Source organism: Pollicipes pollicipes, unplaced genomic scaffold, assembly GCF_011947565.3.
Source record: "Pollicipes pollicipes isolate AB1234 unplaced genomic scaffold, Ppol_2.1 Scaffold_6686;HRSCAF=7923_pilon_pilon_pilon, whole genome shotgun sequence".
NCBI classification, from domain to species: Eukaryota; Metazoa; Arthropoda; class Thecostraca; order Pollicipedomorpha; family Pollicipedidae; genus Pollicipes; species Pollicipes pollicipes.
The window spans coordinates 20,029,364-20,055,536 of record NW_023596921.1 but is presented as its reverse complement, the minus strand read 5'-3'; the positions used below and the strand labels follow the sequence as shown (position 1 = coordinate 20,055,536).

General features: G+C 51.7%; 1 protein-coding gene across 1 annotated transcript; it reads left to right on the top strand.

Annotated features, from left to right (window-relative positions):
- The first annotated feature begins 283 nt into the window (after positions 1 to 283).
- Positions 284 to 26,173, top strand: LOC119108030 (secretin receptor). The gene is made up of 13 exons (XM_037231614.1): positions 284 to 302; positions 1,087 to 1,151; positions 5,386 to 5,580; positions 6,015 to 6,180; positions 6,996 to 7,120; positions 12,175 to 12,327; positions 15,826 to 15,990; positions 16,488 to 16,662; positions 19,870 to 19,997; positions 20,342 to 20,412; positions 24,855 to 25,038; positions 25,682 to 25,985; positions 26,139 to 26,173. Exons 1-13 carry the CDS (start codon positions 284 to 286, stop codon positions 26,171 to 26,173), a joined length of 1,785 nt encoding a protein of 594 aa, XP_037087509.1.

Genomic DNA, 26,173 nt, shown 5'->3' with positions numbered 1-26,173 from the left:
TCGGAGAAGGGCCTGCTGAAGCAGCTGGTGACATGAACCAAGCGCATGCGGAAGACCTTTGCAGACAGCCTTTCATTCCTCGGCGCCGCCGGTGCTTCACGCGGCGTTTGAGCCGCGGCGGGTTTCTGCCAGCGCGGCACGTGCAGTTTGACAGGCCTCTCCTCATGCTGAAGAGATGGTATTTGCAAAGGGATCATAGCAGCGTCGGGCGGACTAGATATACAAACAAGACCGGGATTGGCCGCTCAGGTACTGCTCCAGAATGGACGACACTCATAGAGACATGGCGGCCGAGCAAACAGGCGCGTGAGCCGCATGTCCACCTTTGACACTTGGAGAGTTCACTGGGACACGATTGGATGCCTTGTGTGAATATTCTCTGGCCGAATTACTTGGGGGACTTTGGACCACGGCCTTCGTGACTCAGCGTGCTCCAAGTCCGTCATTCTGCACGCCACGCAAGTTACACTTTATTAATACTTTTCGTAATATTGTCATATTTAGGCAGCGCTGTGTCACAGAAGATACTTCTGAAGCTCGAACCCTGCAGCTTTAAAGGCTGCCAATTCAGCTGCCTCAATGAGCATGAGTGCAGCTCAGCTGGCGCGTCCCACGCGCCATAGGTCGAAGCTATCGGATAAAAAAAACAGCGGTTCCTCCAACGGCATGTATGTCACGAGCCAGCCAGCCAAATTTCGCCCTCCTGGCAGTTATAAGTTGGCGACAAAAGCAGAGGGGTGCCAATATTTACTCACGCCTCCCGAGCAAGCCACAGATGGGTTCAATCGAAACAGGTCACTGGCTGGGTTCAATCGAAACAGGTCACTGGCTGGGTTCAATCGAAACAGGTCACCCAACCACTCCTTCATCTGGAAGCCCATCACCGCATCAACCTGCGCTAGGTGAGCTTCCGCAGTCGAATCCTAAGCAGAAGAGTGCAACCTCACGAGCATCGTGGCACGGAACGCCTCACTTTGGGCACCGTTCGATCCGTCGACCGTCTCTCCGCCCGCCGAATCTCGGTCGGCTAACGCAGCGTGTCCGATATTCTGAGAGTCGCCAGCCCAAACCGCCGTAAATCCGCAGCCAAGTCGAGCGTGCTGCGGCCGGACGCGCTGACCGATTGCGCCAAGATTGCCGCCATCGGCTGCGCCGGTCTGGCGGAAAGGCTCGTGTTCCGGCATTGACGCGAGCGACGTCGCGCGACGTCAAGGGGAGTTCCAGTGATACCAGATAAATGCCGGGACTTGATGTAAAATAGTAACATTTCAACCAGTTGCCTTTTTAATGTTAGCGTTTTTGATAACATGCCCCAATCCTTTAGCCTCGATTGCTCAATGTTAAGACAAATGTAGCCGACCTCTCACTAAGAAAATACACAGCAGTCGCACGTAATTTCAGACACACATCCCTTTGTAATTTCAGACACACACCCCTTTGTAATTTCAGACACACACATCCCTTTGTGACAACAGAGACAAGAGACCCCCCGCTTACAGTTAAGGCAGACGGTTACTGCGATCTTGTGCTAAAACACATCATGGGCAGGTGATACGATGCCAAAACGTAATTTCTCAGAATTTTATACTGTCACATGCTGGCTAATAACTGTAACCGTAGAAGGGCACATACAAGTTTGTGTGAAAGAACATATGCACGTGCCACAGGGATTTACGCGTAAATGCCACCATAACACATTCATATGTTCTTCCATCTTGCCACATCTACGTAAGTTGATAAGAGCATTTGCGAGGAACATTACGCAGGTAGATAAGACAGTAGTAATAGCTTTATTCCTCTGAGAAAAACCAAGAGAATGGAGATACAGATGCGTTGATATTTCGGCAGCATGTCTTTATCGAAACGAATAGCAGAAGTGAATATCTGCTCCTGTCATTCGTTGTGATGCGGGCATGTTACCGAAATGTCAACCGAAAATATTTCTCCATTCCCACAGTTTTTTTCGATGAATAAAGCTATTACTACTGTGTCATCCACATTCTCATCTCAACGCAATTCCTTCACGAACTGCTCATTGCAATAACAAAACCAGATGACGCGTACGTGAATGACATGTTGTGACCCCAAACCCGCTAACGCGACCAGTGTTACGTTATTCTACTGGGCACTCCTCCTTTGTTCAGTCCTAGCTACAATGATTTTACCCTTTCCTTTATGCCACTATCAGCAAACCCAGTTTTCAACTCACTGGCATCTCAGTAGCCGTCCTAAAAGGGATAAAACTGCTTTCTTTTTCACCAGCTACCACAAAGTCCAAGAGGTTTCTTACTCCTGCGAAGCAGATTGACTAGAAAGGACTTCGGCAAGCCTAAATTGTCTACATCCCTCTTTCTTGCCGATCTCTGGCATTTGCCGCCTCGTGTCTTTGAAGGGAGTGTTTCACATTTGTATGAGGTTTTAAACTAAAATAGCCATCTTGGAAACCATTTGGTTCAATTAACAGGCACGCTCTTCTTAAGACCTAAACCTCAAGTTTTTGAGCTATACCCCACGAAGATGTGCAGACTACTTCGTGCAGATTATTTCAAGGTCACCCAGGGATGCATGACTGCATAATAACGTCATTCAAATCCTGCCAGTCTTTTGGTCATTCAGCGATTAAGGCCACGAAAAATATGATTGTCAATGCGTTCATGCCTGGCGTTCTTGAGCTCTATTTCCAGATATAACGGCCGTCAATTGGCTCTCAATCGACGTCGTGCAAGGTGCCATGGCACAATTAGACAATAACGTAGTGAGGAGCATACTTACTCAATCAAAAAATTGTGTTTTCTAGAGAAACCTTTTCCGCTCAAAAGTATACCGATAGTAAAAAATGGGCTTATTTCGGCATATCTGATGCTTACATCAATGCCTTTAGATTAGGAATATTCCTTCAGGCCTTTGCATGACTACCTAGCAACAGCTTTTGCGCATTTTGACCCGCTTTTGACTTTCTTTAAGCTAAGCTAGGTGCATGTGAATTTCTTTATAGATTCGCCGCCGGTCATGTGTTTGCACGAGCGTTTTAAAATTTGCATCATCTTCTTGCAAACTCATTTTGTGTAAGGCATGATCACGAAAGGCTAATTTTCCTCCACCAATTATCGTGACCTGTGCTTTCTGACCACAGTATCTTTTTTTAATCCGAGCAGCTATTTTGACAAAGTGTGTTGGGTTTCCAAGTTTGATCAAAGTGTCCATCCCTCTCCCATTTCCGTTTCGACTCGACGAAAATATCTGCGCCCTTTGCACGGGTGGTCCTGTCTCCCTGTGTTGACCACTTTGACCTCCAAATACCTGACCGCATGTCTCGTCCTCCAAGCACTCCAGTGTGGGTGTCATCGCCTGTTCGCTATGCCGCAACACCGAGGAAGGGCAGATACCTGTTACCTTAGATACCTGCAGATACCTTAGAAACGGTTAGCCAGATTCTGGGGTCACTTTAGAGACCAACCTAACATTTGACCTTGCTTGACCTTATTTGATCCGAAGGTCATGACCTAGGAACCTCAAAATTTTACCTAAGTGATTTCACGTAAACATCAACACACCCTGTAAGTTTGGTTGTCTCTAGGCCTTCTATCTCCTGAGATCTCAGGGGAGGTCAAATTGACCCCCCCCCCCCAACCCACCCGAGCGAAAGGTATCTGGCCGGCCACCCGGGCGCGTGTTAGGATATTGTCCACGCCCTCAACCCATACTGAGACACCTCCACTCAGAAGATGAGGGTCAAGTAAGAATGCACTTTCCAGCCTGCTTCTTGTGGGGTAGAAAGGACTCAGAGGGCAGTTCAGCATTTCATGTATATCAGTGCTCCTGAAGATAAGATAAGTAGTTACGTTGCTAATCAACATGCATCAGAACACACATCTTGTAATCTTGATGGTATTTGGCGCAGAAATGCAACATCAAGTATCATTCAAACTCCCTTCTAAGGTTCTCAGGCTGAACGTCTGAGCGTAAGCCCGAATTAGCTCCTGTAGCATACTCGCACATGATGCTGCTTTTTATATAACCTTATCCCGTTGTGTTCCGAAATCACGCGATGGAGCTATGAAATGAACGGCAGATGATTATCATATGGATGCAAGAATAGTCTGAAAAATTGCTTTCAAAATATTTGTCCCATTCCCTAGCCCATGCTGACTGGCTCCGACCCAAGTTGTGTACGCCTCTGAAACATCATCACGCCGATTCGCATCATGCCATCAGTCAAAAAGGAAAACTTGTGCATATGAATCATTGCCTTAGGCAAATATTCATACGCCCAGCAATAAACCTTGACGTGCCGTATTGTGCATTCAACGAATTTCAACTCCAAATGAATGACCGTTGCAGCTCCCTCCTCGCCCCCTCCCCCCTACTAACACACACTTTTTGCTAACGTTCCCTCTGAATATGCCTTTGTTTTGTTTGCGGACGTGTTTTGTGTAGCTTGCGGATTTTTCAACATTTTGGACACCTTTCCTCATGAGGTCGAGGTGTAGAGGAGGTATAGATATGACATATTTCCCGTGTTGAAAGAGCGCCATGTCACAGAGCTCCTCGAACACTTAAGCAGCGCATGCTCAGGTTTCAGGCTCACCAGTGAGCTCGAGCACAGGTCTTTGTTTAAGGTCTTTGTTCTGTGGAAGTTTAAGTTTGCTTTGGAGATGGTCACCTTTCTGTCTCGTCAAGCTGGCAGGTTATCATTCACGGCGTGTCTGGTGTGGTACCTGCCGCCCAGTCATGCCTGTTGCTTTGTGTTAAAAAACGGTGTCCTAACTAAAAAAACTGTTATTTTTGCTGGCTTGCTTTCCAGCCTGTTCGTGGAATTGCCTCTGCTCAGTGAAGGAAGCTCAAATCATGACAGGCAATGTGAATCTGACGTTTAGGCAGAGCCACCAAGTTTAGAACCATCTCTGTGTATTTCAATCCGCAACACAAAAAGGGCATATCCCATGACTCCCATGAGATCGTTGATAGATGATGAATGACTGATAGTGGGGAAATGCACTTAAAAACTGGTTTAGCAATAGCAAAGCGTCATACGCATCAAGCAGCCAATGAGGGCCGGCATACCAAATTGAAAAGTAAGATCGGCAGACAATTTTGGATTTACTACTGATACTCGTTACGATAACGGTATGTAGCCGAAAAACCAATTCATCTATCTCTCCATTTTTCCGGTTCATCTACGAGGAATAAGGCTATTAGTACTATGTTATCCATGTGCGTAATGCTCCTCTCAAATGCACCTCACAAGTTATGCAATAAGAAACTTTTTGAAAAATATATCGACTGACATTATAGCAGCGGTTTGACGTCCAAAGACAAGTCACATCACCCCGCTCCCTGTGCCCGGTGGAAAGACTTACGTGAGCTGCTCGTCCTCGTTCACAGCTGGTCCGCTCCGAGGTGGCGGCGCAGAAACTGTGTCGATTCAGGGACGGCGCCAGCTACCCGCCGGCCCAGTTTGACCTGGTGACCTGCACGTGGTGTTACGCGTACTCCGGTCACGACTGGTTCCTGCCGGGCCGCCGCCTGCTGCTGGGGCGGCGTCGCTGGCAGGTCAATGGGTCGGCCTCGGTTATATACGTACGTACGTGCGTGTAGGTGCTTGTGTGTGTGCGTGTGGCGCTTTTACAAACGGTGTCATCGTCCTACCATGTGGTGCAACGGAACGCATCCCACTCTGTGGTGCAAGTTGCTGCAGAGACCGCCCGTATGACGAGCCTACTTTTCATCAGCTTTTGGAGCTAGTAAAGACGCAAAAATGTGATAACATTGACATATAGGACATATAGGCTCGTTCCACCTGCTGAGCAGCCGGCAATGTTGTGCAAATTTTCGTGACGTATTGAGAAGCTCCGTTGTCGTGATAAAGTGATAAAAGAGTGCGTTTTTTGAGCGCCTCGAACATAAAGTCTCCTCACTCTAAGGCAAACCTGGCATTCCCCCGCTGCATTGAAATGGAAAGCCCCTGACATCATGGCCTGTCGCTGCTATGAACGGCCTGCCGTGTCGCACAGTACCTGCACACAGCGAATGGCAGTACGGCGCTGCTCGCCAACCTCTCCGACCCGGCGGCGGTCGACGCCATCGCCCGCACCTTCGCCGAGCCGCACTTCGCCGCCAAATGGGCCGAGTGCTGCCGCAGCTCGCAACAGTGCTGCCGCAACGTCCTGCAGAGAGCAGGTGAGCTCGTCACGCGACGACTGCAGAGAGCGGGTGAGCTCGTCCCGCAACGTCCTGCAGAGAGCAGGTGAGCTCGTCCCGCAACGCCTGCAGAGAGCGGGTAAGCTGCGACGACTGGGGAACAAGCGAGCCCTGCTGTGGCGGCGTCTTGCGATGCCTGGGGAACAAGTGAGCCCTACTGTCGCGGCGTCCTGACGAGAGCAAGTGCGAGGTCTTAGTTGGTTTTCCCTCATCAATGGCTCGGATGGGTGATGACTCAAGGATATGGTGCACAGGAATCATAGGTGAAGAAGAGACGGGCCTTACAGACAATGCGTGGTGTGTGCTGAATTAACGCGGGTTCTTGCCTGCTCGGCATGCAAATGTTATGCGGTGCGCTGCTGGGTCTGCAATTTCCAGGAACGGCTGGATCTAACCCGCAGCTGGCAGCTACAAACGCTATGTTTGATTTCATTGCATGGTATTATCAGGCATATGTCCATAATATATCTACATGGCATATCTGAGACATATGTCTCAGAGACCGCGGTCTTATCACGGGACTGTGATTTATTCGCGTGTGTGAGCATACGCTTGCTGGTTATGCATATCAGGATAAGTGTATACCCACCTGCTGTGTATAAATTGCTCGACCGATCAGAGTTACTGTCTAGCGCGATAGTATCTAGCAGTCATTATGGCCTTCTCTTATTCACTCCACATGCGCGGTGAGCCTGCATCCATCGACCCGCGCCAGTCCTGACACCAGTTGATCTGTTAGGATCGGCATGCCGGATGGTCGGTTTCGGTCCAACTGACGGCGGCCTTCGCTTCAGCGGCTGGTGCTGCCGACCGCGGTCAGCACTGTCCGGCTACGGAAGACGCCTGGCTGTGCTGGAACGAAACGCGGCCCGGCACCACCGTCTACCAGCCGTGCCCCGACTACATATACACCCACCGGGTGAGTGACGGCGTCCGTTTGTGGCAGCCCCGTCCGTCTGTGACGGTACCATCAGTCTGTGGCGATCCCGTGCGTCTGTGGCGGCGCCGTCCGTCTGTGGCGGCCCCCGTCCGTCTGTGGCGGCCCTGTCCGCCTGTGGCGGCGCCGTCCGTCTGTGACGGCCCCATCCGTTCGTGGCGGCCCAGTCCGTCTGTGGCGGCGCCGCTGCGGCGGACGACACCGGTCACAGCCGTCGGCTCGGCCTTGCAGCCCGTCAATCGCAATTGCGAACTGGCTTATTGCAGTGCATTTAGGCTGATTTTATTGCTCACAGCCGTTGGCCCTGTTTGGGAATGGCGGCCGGTCCGAAATGGTGTTTGCCCACTGTGTTAGCACGCATTATGAAGGCATACCGGAAACCATTATCACAGGACATTAGTTTACACAGGATCAGCGCGCACACACACGAGATAAACTGATGTTTTTCCTGCGTGGTGCTCACGCCGCCGCTGCTGAAACAATGCGTCATCTTCCGCGGTAGCTGGCAGATGCCTCTGATGGTCGAACTCGAGTTTTCCGAGGGATCCGAGATAATCCCACAATTGAGATGGGCAAACTATCGTGAGCAGGGTCTTCCCTGATATTTTCTACTGCAAAATGAGAAATACCATGTCGTCACACATTCAGGCGAATTATCGTGAGCGGTCTCTGTCGTCAGGTTTGCTTCTACAAATACCATGCCGTAGTGTATGCCATGCCATCATGCCAGTTCGAGGCTACATTGATGAGATCCACTAGGCTCCAAGACTGTTGAAGGGACTTCGGGTCTATCGAATACTACAAGTAGCCTGTGCTCATCGCATGAAAAGTAGCCTGTGCTCATTGCATAAAAAATAGCCTGTGCTCATTGCATTGCCTGTGCGCCGCCACATTTCATGCAGTTGCATGAAAAGTCACGGTGATTATTGACATGATTGGCCATAGTATGATAATGCGCCCAGCCTTACATGTCCTGAATGACAAACCAGGAGAGCACTCCCAAAACAGTTTTGCATACGGCCATTGGCCATGTGTAGTTGCTACGCTCGAGGTCCACCAGGACTGGACCATGGCAGGGTATGCGGCGTGAGGCCAGCGGGTGGTGCGGTTTGACTGCTGCTGGTGACCTCTCAAGCAAGCTCGAACTGAAGGTCCCTCACAGCTCCCGGAAGCTGTCAGACGATGTACTCGCTGTCCTCTATCCATAGATAGCCGCTGGCTAGTCACTGGCTGGGGACACTTAACAGTGTCCGTTTGCTAAGAAAACATCCCGTCTTTCCCGCATCCGGACGGTCATCGGACTGGTGACTGTGAGAAGTAATCTAACTTGACGTATCTGATGTCTCTGCAGCGTGAAAGCGCAGCATTGGTTTGGAAGGCATAATCCGTCCTTTCCGTTCTTCTTCTCTTTACAAACACAACCCCCACAATCCGTTCTTTTCACTATTGCGTGCATGGCTGGCACACCAGTCAGGAGTTGAAGCCCACCAGGGCCGGCGAACGCTGCCGCTGGCTCATCCGACCTAGTTGGGAAGCGTGCGTCGCCCTGACAGACAGGTGATACACCCGCCAACACAAACGGACCGCGGGGGCGCCGCAGCGCCGGGCGAGGCGCCCTCGCGCCGCCGCGCCGGCAGCAGGGCGCCAGCAGCGGGCGCGGGCAGACCCGTCCCCCCCCCCAACAGCCGCCTCCGTGACGTCAGATGGAGACCTCTCAGAGCTGACAGGGGTCGGTCCACCGGCCCACCATTGGAGCGCGCGCGGCCTAGCCATCATGCTGGGTGCTCTGTGCTTCGGCGGGGCTCGGATCACGCATTGCTCTTGAAACAAACTGTCGCTGCGTGGTATTCCACGAAAGTTGCTGACTCAAACTTCATATCACATTTAGAAGGTTATAATTGTATATGTGCACAGGCAGGAACATCACGAGAGCCAGTTGCGAAGACAATTAGGACCAGAATAGGTAGGAATGTGTATTAAACTTGACTGAGCGTAGGGGACAGTAATCCGACCAAGATAGGTGCCGATAGCCATTTTTGGTCAAGTTTTCTAGCCAACGCCCTAGGGCCAGTATCAAGCTTTCAGAAAGTTGGGGCTTAGCACCTTGTCCCCCCTCCCCCTGTTTCCCGCGGTCATGTATTTCAGTGAGATCTCAACCGTTACAAAAGAAATCGTTGATTGAAAAACTGTTTCGGCGAAAAGATTTAACTTCAAGGTGAACGACTTTTACTAGAATGTGTACGCAACAGGGTAGTTATATAGACACATTCCGGTTTCGTTACATATATTCCTATCGATTTTATATCGTCATTCTCGAAGTGAAATTCTAGCAAAAAGGCAAGTATTTGCAGTGATTTAGCTGTCATCTGCAAACACCGCTTTCGCACGACGGTTGAGTGATGACGTCTCAATTTCGGGCTAATCGTCATTCAGCCTGAATACTCAGACTCACTGACGCTGTGAACGGATGGCTCCATTCATACGTAAATGACTTACTAGAATCAGAGCATTAGGGAGCGTCGACATCAGCCCAATGACGTTAGCGTTCTGTCAGATGTCTAATTAAATACGGCGCACCATTAGGCGCCCGCGCGGATTTTCAGACGGGGTCAGCCCCATATCGACCCTCTCCAACATGACACTGATGTTGGCCGTTGTAGGGCTGCAGACTTTCAAGGTCGTAAAGCCCTGCTGACAGCGGCGGAAGCTGGGCTGACAGCGGTGGGAAGCTGGGCTGACCTGGGCTCGTCAGGACTCAGGATCGTTCTTCTGTACCTTTTTTGTTGTATGGCAGAATTGTTATTCCGGAAAGTAAATTTTACGGCATAGACTTAATGGTAACAACGCTCTGCGGGAGTGTTTAAGGGTAAGAGTGCGTGATGTCACCCTGAAATCTTGCAATCTCAGAACGGGCTACCAAGTGTTTAAGGGTAAGAGTGTGTGATGTCACCCTGAAATCTTGCGATCTCAGAACGGGCTAATCAAGGGCAGGCTAATTATGTATGCGTTCCGTTACGCCACCCATAATGCAATGTGCAAGACGATTATTTCAGGTGCCGTTTCCGGATCGACCTATTTAGCTTACAATAGGTCGATAGCTCACAAACCAGATAGCTTCTTCAACTATTTTATTCCAGAGGCGGCAGTAATTTCATGTGTTGTGTGGATCGATAAGTAAACAAATGAACTTTAAACTTGATTATACGTTTGAGGCCAAAACTGCGACTAAATGAATGTGGTTGCATAATCATTAAAGTCAGTGCCACAGAAGGATACAGCAAAATCCCACACTGTGTTGAAACTTTGACTGTGCTCCGGGATGTTTAACTCCGTATGAGTATGCCCATGTATCACTCTCGACGCTCAAAGGACAAAGACAAACTGGACAGCGTGGCCAATATGTGACGTCTATGAGAAGGCTCTGAGACCGCCTGAAGCGCCTATAAGTCTCGTAGAATTCGTCGAGCGCCATGCATTTCTCGCGGATTTAGAAATGATCCTGGTCCACGATCATCCTCGCTGGCCACCTCTCGTGACCAGACTACGCAACCAGACTTATGATTATTCATGCGGGCTTCCAGGCGTTCGAAGACCTCTGCACACTCACCAGTGGGTTCTGGATGCCCTGGTGTCCTCGGACATTCGCAGGAGTCGTCTGACCGTCGTGGCGGTCTCATGCTAGTGCAAGGCATCTTCTTCTGAATGCTCTGAGTCACCCTGGCGTCTAGAGAGCGCCTGCAGGCACCGGCCCACTTGCAATTAGCTTGTCTTTGGTTAACCATTTAAGCCCCTGCGACCTTTTAGGAACATTCTCGACGTTTCCAGAGCAGTCGGCGCTCATGCCTCGCTGGTGTTTGGCCTTAAGTCACACGTCTTGGGTTTCCTGAGACGCTTAGACATCTGTCTCTGGGGGTCAACCAAGGCTGCTTTCCCCGTATTCGCTTACCGGATTGCATCGCATGCCGAATATCTTTTAGACTACAGACAAGTGGCTAATATTCTTAGGGCACTGGGTGTTTGCAAGTGATGCCTTGGAGGCAGTCTGGTGTTATTGTGGCCCCATAGTGCTGTGTGCGGACTTTGGTCGTCTTGGAACCCCGTGCATGATTACCGCTCCCAACGTTTCTGCGGTACTTGTCGCTCTGACGCTTCTATTTCTTTTGACCATTTCTCCTGTTGAAGCCCTGATCTCTTGGAGCTGCCAGGTTCAATCAAGACCTCGGATGGGCTTAAACCCAATTTTTTCTTGGCCGTGTCTTGTCGTTTCTGGACCCCGGCTGTTCCTCAGGGGTTTTCTTGCTTCCATGGACGCCCCAACAAGTGTTGGTGCGACGCTGGCGCATATGGGGAAGAAGTGGGGGGTTCATCTCCACTTCACTCACACACTCATGGCTCACATGACATGACTCACTCACACACTTCACACTCCACTCATGGGAGCTCCAGCCCCGCTGCCACGTCACCCGACACCGTGCCGCTGCCACGTCACCCGACACCGCACCGCTGCCACGTCACCCTACACACCGCACCGCTGCCACGTCACCCGACACCGTACCGCTGCCACGTCACCCGACACCGTACCGCTGCCACACCGCCCGACACCGTACCGCTGCCACGCCACCCCACACCGTACCGCTGCCACGCCACCCCACACCATGCCGCTGCCCCGCCACCCGACACCATGCCGCTGCCACGCCACCCGACACCGTACTGCTGCCCCGCCACCCCGACACCGTACTGCTGCCCCGCCACCCGACACCATGCCGCTGCCACGCCTCCCGACACCGTACCGCTGCCACGCCACCCGACACCATGCCGCTGCCACGCCACCCGACACCATGCCGCTGCCATGCCACCCGACACCATGCCGCTGCCCCGCCACCCGACACCATGCCGCTGCCACGCCACCCGACACCATGCCGCTGCCACGCCACCCGACACCATGCCGCTGCCACGCCACCCGACACCATGCCGCTGCCGCGCCACCCGACACCATGCCGCTGCCACGCCACCCGACACCATGCCGCTGCCCGCAGCGGCCGTCCTGCCGAGTGTTCGCCAAGAAGGAGTGTACGGCGAACGGCACGTGGGCGGGATCCGCGCCCCACGGCGAGTACACCGACTACGGCGACTGCACCAACACCTGGCACGGACTCGTACGCCAGTACATCAACATCGCCTGCAACGTGGTAAGCGGGAAGTGCTGAAGTGACCTCTGAGTGAGAGCTGGACGCCCTACACGGCAGGTGCGGCTCGCACGGGGTCGGATATGTACCCGCACGCATCGGCGAAGACGATGGATTTAATAGGTCATTGCAATACCTCTGGGAAGTCTCCGTCTCAGAATTTCTCGACTCGAATGAACTTAAAGAAGGCCAAAAGCCGTGACGATTTCCATCCACGCGTAATAACTTAATTATCTTGGGTCTGACAGCATTGCAGGTCAGATAAAACGCCTCTCAAACAGTTGGAATCTTTGAGATGTCCTTGGGGTACTGTACCACCAATCTTGAGATGTCCTCGGGGTACTGTACCACCAATCTTGAGATGTCCTCGGGGTACTGTACCACCAATCTTGAGATGTCCTCGGGGTACTGTACCACCAATCTTGAGATGTCCTCGGGTACTGTACCACCAATCTTGAGATGTCCTCGGGGTACTGTACCACCAATCTTGAGATGTCCTCGGGGTACTGTACCACCAATCTTGAGATGTCCTCGGGGTACTGTGTCCCCAATCGTTATGGTCGTATTACTTTGGACCTGACATCAAGTGAACGGTTTTCGCTTTCCGTATCAAGAAGGTGCTGCGTTTTTGGCAAAAACCAAAAATTGTAGTACACAAGCCCAAGGCTTGTGTGCCACGATCACGATGAAATCATAATATTTTTACGAACTCTCTACGCTTCCAATCCGCATGATTTACTGTCAGATGTGAGTGGTCTGCCTGTAGTCATTGGTTTGTAACACGTGTTTCCTGCCTGGCTGGATTATTACATGTAGTGCCACGGAGCATTTAAGTTTCCCTCATTTATACGTTGACTTGATGTGGCTTTTGTGTGAGAGCCAGTGTGAGCTAGTAATGGTTGATTGATTTCAAAGACACGAAGACAAGCTGGCGGCATCTTATATAAAAACAATTCAAGACAAGATATGGGGCTTTGGGCTGCTGTTTGGGCATAAAGGCTTTCACTTATGGCATATAACTCCGTAGCCCTACTTACCACCGAAAAATCTTCGTTCGAAGATGTGTCAAATCGGTGATTTCAAAGCTTCTGGAAATATTGTGGGCTTACTTAGACCAACTGATATAGCATTCTAGTGTATTGGGAGCTATAAGCCGACGCAAAATGGCCACAGCAGCCGAAGCGCTGTTAACTATCCGAATTATCGACTATGTACCAAACCACCATGCATTTGGGGGCCAAGTTTGGCTTCCATGAGCCAAAGAAAGCAATGACGAATTATGGTGCATGATTATCATATTGTGACCAAAAGCCCATCCTAACCGGCGTTTTATAATGTTTATTATAAGTGTGGTAGATGTACACCATGACATCTATAATTTCAGATGCCTACCGCCGTCCAGGTAAAAAATCATGGATGCCGACAATCCAGCTGTAAATGCCCTTTGTGGTGATATTCTGGACACTGACAACATGATGACGTCATCAACTGATTCCCTGGTTTCGAAAGCATTACCTTAACTGTTCAGCGCATTGTAATAAAGTTTTGAAAGTTGAGCTTTGCTCCTTTGCAACTAAACCACAAAAGTTTAAGCACACACCTTACATGTCCGATCACTAATAGCGATCCATCAATCCAATCAATTCTGGAAGTCCCGCGCTGCAAGAACGCAAAATCGATGTTCCGCCTACCTGCTAATGGATTTCTGCGCTCCAGATGTTCTTGTCCAGACGCTTTAACGGCGGAAGATTTCTCACAACAAATTTAACAGTCATCGCTGCCCGTGAAATTTTTACTGAACATTCGAATTGAGCTCACTCAGACCAAATCTTACAGCCGATATCAAATTATTCCACGGAATCATGATAAACATTATCAAACATAAGAATACCTAGCGTGTGACAAAGTTGATTTCCAGGTTATTCAGGCGCAGGTGAGATCATATCAATGATAAGCAGCATTTTATAGTCGTCCAGAAACATTGCCACGCGTACAGTTCGAAACGGCAAGGTCGCCAAAGCTCTAACCGTTCGAATGTTGTAGAATGATCTCGGATGCCGTGCGTTGCCCCAAAGGAGTTAGGCGCTCAATGTTAGACTCGAGGCAGCCTTTCTCTGTGGACTTTGAAAAACTGAGGTATGGCCACAAAGCACAAACCGAGATGTCACAAAACACAAACTGAGATAACGTCACAAAACACAAACATAACGTTGCACGACGGAAAGCGCATGACACTCTGTTTTTGAACTCCTACTCTAGCACATAGGGTAAGGAATTAGCAAAGGGATCACCACTCATCTAATATTGGCCATATAACAACACCATTGGCTCGCCATGTGTATTCTCGCCATATCGCCGTGTGTATACATGCTTGCAAAATGGTGACCCAGAAAGCCGTTTTTGATTGATGCGTGGCACATGGCTCAGCCGGAGCATGAACGTGGATTACTTCACTATCATAGCCACATCCACTGAAAGCAAAAGCGCATGAGTCTGGAAGCCACAGATATTGGTGACACGGCACCCATCTTAACTGACGAATAGACTGCAGGGGTACCCGGTTTTTAGATGACGAGATATTGGTAACCGGGGATTGGAGTGAGAACGTGTGATTTTATGTAATGCAGTGCGCAGAAAATGTATGGCTGTTGTTAATATGCCTTCTGCATGTGCATTATCCTGCGGTTATCTAAGTGCAGGTTCTCATTGGATGCCCTAAATGTCATTTCATTGCCGGGTTGGGTATGTGAGAAATGACGCATTTTGCTTAAGAGACATCTTCCATTTAGCAGGCCATATCTCGTTCATATTTTGGAAATTGAAATGATACATATTTGGGGTCACCGAAAAAGCAAAACTTCGCTACCGACCTGGAACGCTGTCAAGTGTATGTTATGCGATAGTGTCCGTTTCATAGTGTGGTCAAACATATTCGTGATCCACTCACTCTTGGTACATTTTGCAGAACAGCAACCACTTTTCGTCAATCCTACACATTCACCATTTCCATTACGTCGAAACTTTCCCACTCTTTCATTCCAGGTTTAAGCACGAAAACCTCCAAGGCATGTTTCATATAAACCTAACCCGCCAAGCGCAAAGGCAAACAAGTGCAAGAAGATCTTAATGAGCTATCATAGTCAATATTAGCAATCAGCTGTTATCATACACAAACACGAATTTTCTGACGTTGGAAAATTGCTGTCAGCCGTATTAACGGTTTGCTGACTATAACAGCTAAAGTAACGGTCAGCGACGGCAGTTTTTAACCCGGAAGGAGCACTCATTGTACAACGTACAGCATACCCGCCCGACAGCTGCACTCGATCTCCCCTACTGTTCAGTACTGCACGTGTGCGTACTGTGGTCTTGTCTTGTGGTGTCATCCGTCTGGCGCTGTGCTCCCGTTCTCCGGACCAGGCTTCTGTGCGGTGCTGCAGGCGTGTTAGCTGTGGTCCTGCGCTGCCAAGGGTATCACTGAGCTACTGTGCCGCGCGGCAGGTGTCGATGCTGGTCCTGCTGCCGGCCGTGGTGCTGACCGCCATCATCCGGAGTCTGCACTCGGGCCAGTTCCTGCTGCACGGCTCTCTGATGGCGGCGCTGCTCGTGCGCTGCGTGATGGTCGTCTGGCGGGCGGTGGTGCTGAACCTCTCCCACCTGACGGGGGTCAGTGCCGGCCGCAGCGCGCGCCGAGCCCCGTCTCGGCTCGAGCAGGCGGAGCGGCGCGAACGCCCGCCCGCAGAAAACGCCTCGCGCTTGTGACGGCCGGCGCGCCGGTGTTGTCTCCCGGCCACTTCAACAGGCGGCTGAGGAAGCAGTTGTACTTAATCGTGGCACCAAACAGCTGTAATCAGCGCTCCATCAATTGAGACACCAGTCAATATTGACGAACACGAGTTTGTAATGCGAGGCAACCGCCCTCGGGTGTTTGCATTCGTATGACAGCGAGCCGCTCGAGATCCGTGCAGTGATAGCCAGATAGTGTCGGGGCGGCCTGAACGGGGCACGTGGCGCCACAGCCTCGGGGCACGCCGGTCACACACACACACACACAGTCACACGGTAACCGCCAGCGACCCTGCCGCCGGCACGGCGCTGCAGAGCTGGCCGCCGGTGAACTCCGGCACGCGCGTGTCTGAGCCGGTGCCGGCGCCGGCTGGCAGGCGGTGGACGGGACGGACGGCGGCATCGGCTGCCGCCTGCTGCAGGCGCTCTACAAGTACGCCGTGCTCAGCTCCTGGACCTGGATGCTGACCGTCGGGCTGGGCCTGCACCACTCGGTCGCCCGGCCCTTCGCCAAGCCCTTCAAAACCTACGTGTTCTGCACGCTGGGATGGGGTGAGACTTCCGCCGACGTGGATCGGCAGAACGGCTTACCTAAAGTCGCTTCCAGTGTCAGCCTGTCGCAAAGAGGGCATGGGAAAATATCATGTGCCACGCGCACTGATGTTGAGAGAGCTTACGTGTCTGTTCGACGGGCCGGGTCTTTCCATGTGGTACATTAACCCGCTAGGCTGGGGAATGATGTAGCGTGTTCTTTTCGCTACGCTGGGGTACTGAGCACTGGCATTTATCCGGAGCTGAGGAAGTCTTTACCCCTCGCCGTAACAGAGGGAACGTGGGCGGGCAGGTGGGTTTATGTGACCTCCCAACGTTTTTGAGGGTACCACTTCGGCACACGTTGTAATCTCGCCCATATTTTCAGAAGCCGATGAGGCATCCACTGCGACCATTGCGTGCGTTTTCACTCCAAAATTGTGTGCCGAGGATTTTCGCTTTCGGAGCAGCGGTGACTCTTGAGGAACACTTTGCGGCGATCTACGGCCGGCGAGGGCGGCGGCCGGCTTCCGACGGTACTGCGGAACGCGCGCGGCGGACCGACGTTGTTTCATTTAGGGAGAACACACCTGCATTGGCTGCCAGCACAGGTTTTGTGTCGCTAAGCGACATAACTTCGTATACATGTGGTTGTAAAGCTAGAAAGTGCAATTTTTGAGAAAAGTTGTACTTTGACCCGGCAAAATGGGGTCAATTTTCACCTAGTCACATACAAACCATTACCAATCGCAAGATCTCGCTCAGATCAATCCACCGGCTCTATCTGTCTTAGTTCCGAAACGCCAGGGGGCGCATCGACCTCTCCCCTCCCCATCAGTCCGCATTACGAAAAACGGCGAATCAGGGCGAGGGTTGATGCCCTGCTGGGCCGACTAGGGGACATGACAAGCCCTATTCAGCACGGATGACGGCAGGTACACATGTGTTCGTGGACATGATACAGAACAACGCGACCGGAGGTGTACACGCAGGCTGCGACGAATGCCTTATCCGCCTCACCGCACACAGGTGGCAGCCACAGACGGGACCTTCTAGAAATAGAAGTGTCGGGAGTCCCTGAGCGAGTGCCGATACAAGATGACGCCATGCATGTGGCATGTTTGCTGTCTCTGGTGTGTGAACTGCGCAGCGGCTCTTCCAGGCTTGTTTACTCTGGGATCTGCTGTCTCATGGTTTGTCATTGTTGGTCATTGTTGGTTATTGTTGGTCACTGTTGTGGACACAGAGGATGCACGTTGTGGCCAGCAGCGCACGAAATGGCGCCAATTTTCAGGGTTGCCTTAGACGTGCAGCTCTGAGCGATGATTTGCTCTGTCCCTATAGAAAAGGTCGGTGAGCTGATTTTTCAACAACTTCAGTCAGATTTCACAGCCTTGCGCCGGCCGTTTGCGCCGGATGGACGCGGCCGACACGTCGGTCAGTCTCGAGACTGCCCCGGATTGACGCCTCCGTCACTTCAGCCGGACTGTGGAGGCACGGTCCGAGCGCGGCCGTGTGCACATTCCGCTTCTGTGCGCGCCGGGCTCGAGATAGGCGCGGACAGGGCCGCAATCGCGGGGCGTAACAAGGTCGCGCGCCGGACGGGGGCGGCGCGGCGGCCCGGCGCCGCTCCCCGACGTCAGATACGCTGGCCGCTGGCCGCCGCCGCGCGCGTGCGTGTGTGTGCGCGGCCGGCGCACCGTTACACGTGCGTGGGCCGCGGCCGCCAGCCTGCGGAGCCTGTCCGGCTTCTGGTGCCGGTAGTTGTTATTGTCCTGTGCGCGAGCAGGGCGGCTGGGTGCTACGCACCGGGCCACCCCGGCTTTGCTAACGTTACAACCATGCTAACTCTTCACCTGCCGACATCTTCCCAGCGGCACGTCAGCAGTCTTCACGGAAGTGCTCTGTGTGGAAGATTTGATTTGTTATAACGTTTTGATAAATTGCAGCCGCAAATGGTATTCTGAGAAAATTGCGCATTCCGTCATTTAAAAGCGCTCGAGAAAGTGGAGGGGGAATAGTCACAGTAAAATATTTCCTGTCGTTTATTTCTTTCCAAGAAATCTTGAAATTGTTTGCGTCCATCTTCGTCCGCAAGGTATGGGCACCACCCTGATAATCAACAATTAGTGACCGTAGGCATGATTAGATGATATAGGACACACTGCCGTCATAGGAAACACGACTGATGTATGCTTGCTACCATAGCAGTCCGTGTTAGGCCAAAGCTTTAGAGAACTATTACAGCGCAAAAAGGCAGCCTTTGAAAAATGTAGGACATGAGATGGCCGGGGGGATATGCAACAATATCCTGCGCAATCAAGTCAAAAGGGGTTTTGGCATTCTCATGTCTTTTGCTGGTGCTAACCGTTGCCAGTTACTGCAGTGTTGTTGCTTCCCCAGCGTTCAGTGTCGAAGGATAACTAGATTATCGGATAGCATAGAAAACAATAATATGCTCAAAACCGACCATAATGGTCATTCATTAGAATGGTACGTGAGCCAGTATGAAATACTTGTTTAAATATGATTAACGGTGCTTGATGCTGAGAGTATCAAACTTACTTAAGTAATAAAGTTACTCGGTTCACATTTTAGATGAAACTTGGCTTTTAAATAACTCAAGTTCGCAGCAATGATTTAAATATTGTATTGGTGTCTATTGGAACCCGTGCTTTTAATCATTCTAGACATAGCCTGCTGCCGATTTTGCATCAGATCTGTTAGAACTTAGTTCAGAGACGGGGCGGGTGGCAGCTCCACACATGTCATGGAACTTTTGACTAGATCGCTTTATGTTAACCTGCCGCGCCGGGCCAAACGAGATAAAATAAGTACATTTTAAACGTTTCCTCGCAGTCCCTAAATGCATGTATCCTGAAAGAACAGCAAAGGGGTTTGGTTAAAGCATGCAAACAATTACTTCCGGACGGTGGATATCTGTCACCTGAGGTTATTCTGTGAGGTACCCTTGACGCCAGCTTGAATGACCTTAAGTTTACAATGTTGATGTCCGTCCGTTGATGTCCGATGGTACAAATTCTGCTTAAATTGCTTATGGTAGTGACCTGACGTAAGTTTGACCTCAATCGACGCCTCCATCACCATGGACACTGTCATGAATGTAACTGTTGGTTTTGAATTACAGATCTCATGTCGGCTTACTAGTTTCCACCACTCGGGTGGGGGAGCCGTGAGGGCGGCTGACACAGCCGGTGTTGCCCGCAGGCGTTCCAGCACTGTTCGTCGGCGGCTGGGCAGCGGCCAAGGCGCTGCTCGAGGACGAACTCTGCTGGATGCTGAACGTGCACCACCTGGTCTGGATCCTCGACGCCCCGAAACTCGCTTGCCTTTTGGTACGAGCCGCGTCCCCAGCTGCGACCTCCATGCCAGCTGTTGTTTGTGGAGCTCACCAATTGACCCATTCCTATTGATTCCGCGCACTGAGTGGTACGTGAATGTGATCGCCGATCATTACGATCGCATGGCAATCATCGCCTGCTACTTTTCATCCATTTAGGTACATAGGAAAAGTCATGACTATTTATGACATCAAATGTATTAACCCAATTGCGCCAACATTTAGCCAGTGCACTTACATTTGTTATGATTGCCTGCTTTTTACTTGATTGTTTGCCAATTGCCTTTGTTGTTACACTAAGCTACTCGCTTGGGTAATCAGTCTTCGATGCCCTTTCAGCTTAATTTGGTATTCATGGTGAACGTGCTACGCATTCTCAACACCAAACTGCAGTCTTCAGAGGGTAGGAGGTAAGTCCTGCATCATACGTGCAGTGCAACAGTTGGTGGTTTTTGTCTGCGACCAAAGTGGGACATTGGATGCGCAGCATTAAAGTGTTCGAACATCCCTGCAGCCCATGCTCGTGTTTGACCAAGTCAGGTCGAGTTCGATGTCTATTACAATGGTAAAAAACCCGTCCACTCACATCTTTCACCGAGTATTCAGTGTGATTAGACGGCTTCAATAAGTTGCTTCGGCGGGGTGGGTCGCGTCTTACGCGCACAACTCAGCGGTGGCAATTCATTGCACTGTATTTATTCATGCATTCAAAAACATACGTTCATCGCGATGACATGGGAAACACGGCATGTTGGAGTGTAGATGGCATAGCGTGAACGACGAAGTCAGAGGTGGGAACATCCTTGGAAATAAGGATACAATACAATGAACAGCACTTAAATGAGGTTAGGAACAGCAGTGTGGAGCGTGACGACCACGGCGCTAAAGGCGCTGGGCGCCACGCGCTAAACAAAGTGCAGGAAGGAGCAGAAAGGGATGAGACCAGAGCACATGTACATGCGTTCGACAATCATCATCAGCTGACCAAAGCGCCTGCAATCCTCACAATGTCAGACAGCGGACATTTCGGATCACTGAGGTTATTGGGAACGGTCGCCCACGCCATGGGAGCTGTGAGTGACGCGTCCTCCACGTCCTCCACGGCGCCGCCATTCCTGCCAAACTAACATGTAAAAGGCCGGCGGGTCAGAAGCTGGTCTGCCGATAGGCGAAGACAGACGACTTGCTTGAGACAAGGACATAATTATGCAGTGAACCCCCCCCCCCCAGCGTGTTACAGGTGATGCGTTCAGACAAACCATTTTCCTAACCTCCCACTCGATGTGCCTGTGGGCTTTAACCGTAATCTACCTATCGTGTGCACGAAGAAGCAGAGAAAACAACAGATTGAGTACATATGCATCGCATGTGTCCAGACAAGTGATCACTGACATGGCTTCAACCACCGGAAACCAGCTCCAACTTCTGGAATTGTTTGGACACGTGCGATGCATATGTGCTCAATCTGTTTTCTATCTGCTCCTTCGCAAAAAAAGATGTTAAAAACCCAGGAACCAGGTTGTAATCAAAACAAGGAACGACGGTAGTAATAGCCTTATTTCTCGCAGAAAAAAAACAGGCGAATGGAGATATAGATGTGTTGATGTTTCGGCATTATGGCTTAATCGAAACGAAAACCAGTAGAAAATTCAAAATTGCCTGCCGATGCTACTCGATTTTTCAGGTTTTGTTTAACAGGGAGGCATAGTTTTAATAGGTTACCAACATTCAGAGGATTAAACCAGTAGCGATCGCCAGTCATTACCACGATACAGTGCATATCTAACTAAGAATTAGAATACGCGACAAATCATGTGCATACAAACGAATTCAAGTAAACAAGCATCACTTATCATGCTTTATTCAAACATGCAAGCGAGTTAAGTAAACAGACATCACGTATCGCGGATCAATTGTCCATGCAACTGATTTCAATTAGGCAGGCATCATGCATCACGTGTCAGGCCTCACTCATACATGTACACGATTTTAAGCTAGCACGCATCACATCACTGTTAACTTGAATACCTTTGCATGTACATGTATTCGTCACTTGTTCACATTTTTAGTTAGATAAGCACTGTGTCGTAGTGATGGCTGGCAAGTGCTCCTTGTTTAATCCCCTGAATGTTAGCGACCTCTAAAAAATGGGGCTCGCTGTTAAAAAAACTGAAAGGTCGAGCAGGATCAGCAGACAATTTTGAAGCTACTTCTGACATTCTTTCCAATAGAGGCATGTTGCCGAAATATCAACGCATCTGTATCTCCATTCTCCTAGTTTTCTTGTGATGAATAAGGATATCACTGCTGTTATGTATACATTGCTATGTGTACATTGGCTCTTGCTTTGTCCATGCAAGCAGGGACAAAGCAGGAGCCAGCGAATTGCATTGGTCCGGGTCTCTGCGTCTGTCAAGGTTCCACAGCACTTCACAGGGGGTCCCGTGTTGGCAAGGGTCCCGAGTCGGCCAGAGGCATTGTTTGAGGAGGCCTTGGTCACAGGGGACCCCGTGTTGGCAAGTGTCCCGAGTCGGCCAGAGGCAGTGTTTGAGGGGCCCTGGTCACAGGGTGCCCCGTGTTGGCAAGTGTCCCGAGTCGGCCATAGGTTCAGTGTTTGAGGAGGCCCTGGTCACAGGGCCTCCTCAAAGTGTTGTGTTGGCGAGGGGCCCGAGTCGGCCGGAGGCAGTGTTTGAGGAGGCCCTGGAAGACCCACCGTGACCGACGACCAAGGGCCCGATTGGATTGCTTAAAAGCACGAAACGCTAGTCGGGCCTCATTTCGGGGCCTTGGCCTATGAGGACGGACCCTCAAATGGTAAAGCGCTCTTTGCACCAATCGCGGACCTCCTGCGTTGAAATGGGCCTAAATGTCAATCAGGCATCACTAGTACCGCACAATCAGCTCCGAGTCGGTATGGGCCGCAGCGCGATGCCTGACAGAGGGTCCTGTATTCGCTAAGGGTCCCGAGCCGACCAAGGACAGTGTTCGATGAGGTGCGAAAGGGGCCCGGCGGCTAAACGGAACCGACGATCAATGGCTCGGTTGGAGGGTATAAGGGCCCCGAAGGACTGGTTGAGTGTCACAAAAAGAATCGCGGCCCGTAGTGCCGTGACCTGCAATACCAGTCAGAGGTCCCTCCGCACCGTTTGAGGACCTCTGAGACAATGCGTGTGTCTCGGTTGGCCAGAGACCATGAACACCGAACAGTTGGCTCCCTCTTAGTCTGAACCCTGGGGCCCATTTCCCAAGCAGGAGCAAGGCTAGGGCCTACGGCTTGCATTGGCCTGGGTCCCTGAAACAATGTGTGGGCCCCGTGTCGGCCAGGGGCGCACAGTCAGTGGCTAACAAGGGGTCATGTGTCGGCTAGTGGCCCCGAGTCGGATACCGCCTTTGTTTGAGGAGGCCCGAAAAGAGGCCCCTCGGGACTAAAGTTAAAAAGTCCGATTGGAGGGCTGAAGAGCCCGAAGGGCTGGCTGTAGGTCACATTAAGGACTTCCACCCCTGGGGCCGTGATCTCAAATGTCAGTTAGAGGGTCTCTTGTACCGATCGGGTACCTCTCAGACAGAGCGTTCCTCTATTTCGGCCAGAGATCACCAACACCGAACAGTCGGCTCTGTGTCGGTCCGAGCTCTCGGGACCCATTTCCCAAGCGGGGACAAGGTCGGGCCCGCGATTTGCGAAGTCGGGGCTCCCGCGATAGTGCAGGGCTCCTGCATCGGTCAGTGGCCCAGCGCCTAACAGGATGTCCTTTGCCAACAAGGAGCCACAAGTCGGCCGGGAACATTTGCTCAACAGGGACGAGGACGGGACCCCGAATGACAGAGGACCTCTGGTCGGGGTCCCCTGTCAATGAAAGGAAACATTTCAGCTTATAAGGAGTGTTTGCATTGAGACAATGGATGGATCCTGTGTCAGTCAGGACCGCGGTACCAAACGGTGGGCCCCCAACCTAATCCCGGCATGGGTCCGTTAAGCCGGACTGGGTATATACGCTAATTAGTGGACCGCCTGCGGCGATCAGGGATGTTATTGCGTCAAAGAGGTTCTTGCGTCGATCCGAGGCCAGCTGCATGGGTCAGAAGGCCTCCCGCGTCAAGAAGGGACGAATGCCATACGATGTATCCCTATAAGGCCCTCCGGATCGACCAAGGGATCCCGCCCATGTTGCCAGAATGGCAGCCGGAAGGCTGGAACGGAATGTCCCTGCAGCTCCAGACGGGAACGATCATGTACCCCTTAGTGTTCTTCTTAAAAGGCCCCCCTTGCCTAGAAAGAAATACGTGATCTTATTAATGATGAAAAGAGTGTATCGAAATGAGTTAAAAAAGAACAAGGCCATCCCATGCTTGCTTGCATTATTTTACAGAATCGATTATTGAAACAAATTACGGTTCGTCATGCTCATTACGATGGTGCATGTCGTTCTCGTCACTCTAATTAATAACCCTAGCAGAACGGTGCATGCAAAATTATATGGAACCTCAATAACCTTTGGTCGATTTAATATCATAATCTTTATTAAATTTGAACCAAACATGGAGCTAGGCGTTCATTGGTCTTCAACTTCGATGACTTCTGGAGCCTAAAATACAGTGGAAATCGGGATGCGCCACGGACGAGCATGTCGATCGCTACTGGCCTTATGAGTTTGAGCAAAATCTCAGCGGTCCCGGCCCAATTAAAAATTTGATGATCTCCGATGAGTATACTTCTTTGTGACGGAAAACGAGGTGCATTATCGTGCTCAGCATTGAACCCGCCTGCTGTACGTGTGGCAGACGATGTCATGCTGGTGCCGCTGTTCGGGCTGCAGTTTAAACCCCCCCCCCCCCCCTGCCGTCCGTGCGGCAGACGGTCGTTCCGCGCTCTGGCCATGCTGGTGCCGCTGTTCGGCCTGCAGTTCCTGGTGACAGCACTCCCGCCCAAGGAAGACGTCGACTGCGCCGCCGAGCAGGCCTACTACATCGCCAGCTACCTCATCAGCGGCCTTCAGGGCGCCGTCGTCGCCTGCATATACTTCTACACAAACGCTGAGGTAAAGTTCGCGGCTGGGGCCGGGCCCGCCAAGACGCAGCTGCCGTTTTTTTTTTTTTTGTTGTTGTTTTTTAGGTGCGTGGCAGTAGCGCGGCACCACCGCGCTACACCGGGTAGTAGCGCGGTCGTGCCACGCCACGCCTGGTGTCGCAGCGGGCGACATCTGACAAACTCGTGCGCCTAAATAAGCGGACGGCTACTGGTTATGAATGTACTCGTGTGCCGTGGGATTACCCAAATAAAATTTAAGAATGGCAAACAAGCACTATGAACTGAAAAGTGTCAGAAACGCGCCATTCCACTTTTTGTCAAACGACTTCTTCACTTCAGTCATACATGCCGAACTTCGCTCAAATTTCCACGCCTGGTTTTGCACCACTCACTCCTCCGCACGGTACGGAAGTAACAATGGTACTTGTCACAGAGGCGCCATTCTGTTCCTCTAATGGGCTCGGCCCTTGCATATTATCAAATATTTTTGTTGGATATTCGCATGCAAGTGGTACCAGATGCATGTACGAAGATACTGCGGCGTTTTTGTGTTATCGCCTCCACCTCAGCCCCCACCTCCAGCATCTCCGTTCCACCTCTCGCCGTTGGCCACCCGGCGGCCGACTCTATCGTCTGGACCGGGGTCTTCCCAGGTGCGGACGCAGCTGCGGCGTCAGTACCGAGTGCTGCAGGCTCGGAGCGGGTTGGGCGGCCGGGCGCCCAGCCGGCGCCGCACGCTCAGCACCGAGGCGCCCAGCAGTGTGGCGCTGCCGCGACGTCACCAGGTGACAGACGCCGGCGAGCCGACCGAGGCCCAGCAGCTGACCGTCACCTCGCTGCTGGGCAGCGAGCCGACCGAGGGCCAGCAGCTGACCTTCACCTCGCTGCTGGGCAGCGAGCCGACCGAGGCCCAGCACCTGACCTTCACCTCGCTGCCGGATGGCGGCGGCGGCGGCGGCGGCGGCGGCGGCGGCGGCGAGCGGCCAAGCACAGGACCGCCAGCCGACACGGCCGCCTAATGGCGCCCCCGGCGTGACCCGCGGCGGGGCCACTCGGCGGTCCAGCGGACACGCTAGACCTGTGAGGCCGGGCGCACCGCCGGCCCACCAGCGACGCCGCACACAGAGGCTTTGTTGGAGGCTTGA

What these genes read in the sequence shown, in the direction of transcription:
- LOC119108030 (XM_037231614.1), top strand. An exon ending in GTTCTGCACGCTGGGATGGG is followed by an intron (nt 16,663 to 19,869) that starts GTGAGACTTCCG and finishes TGTTGCCCGCAG; the next exon opens with GCGTTCCAGCACTGTTCGTC. An exon ending in CGAAACTCGCTTGCCTTTTG is followed by an intron (nt 19,998 to 20,341) that starts GTACGAGCCGCG and finishes ATGCCCTTTCAG; the next exon opens with CTTAATTTGGTATTCATGGT.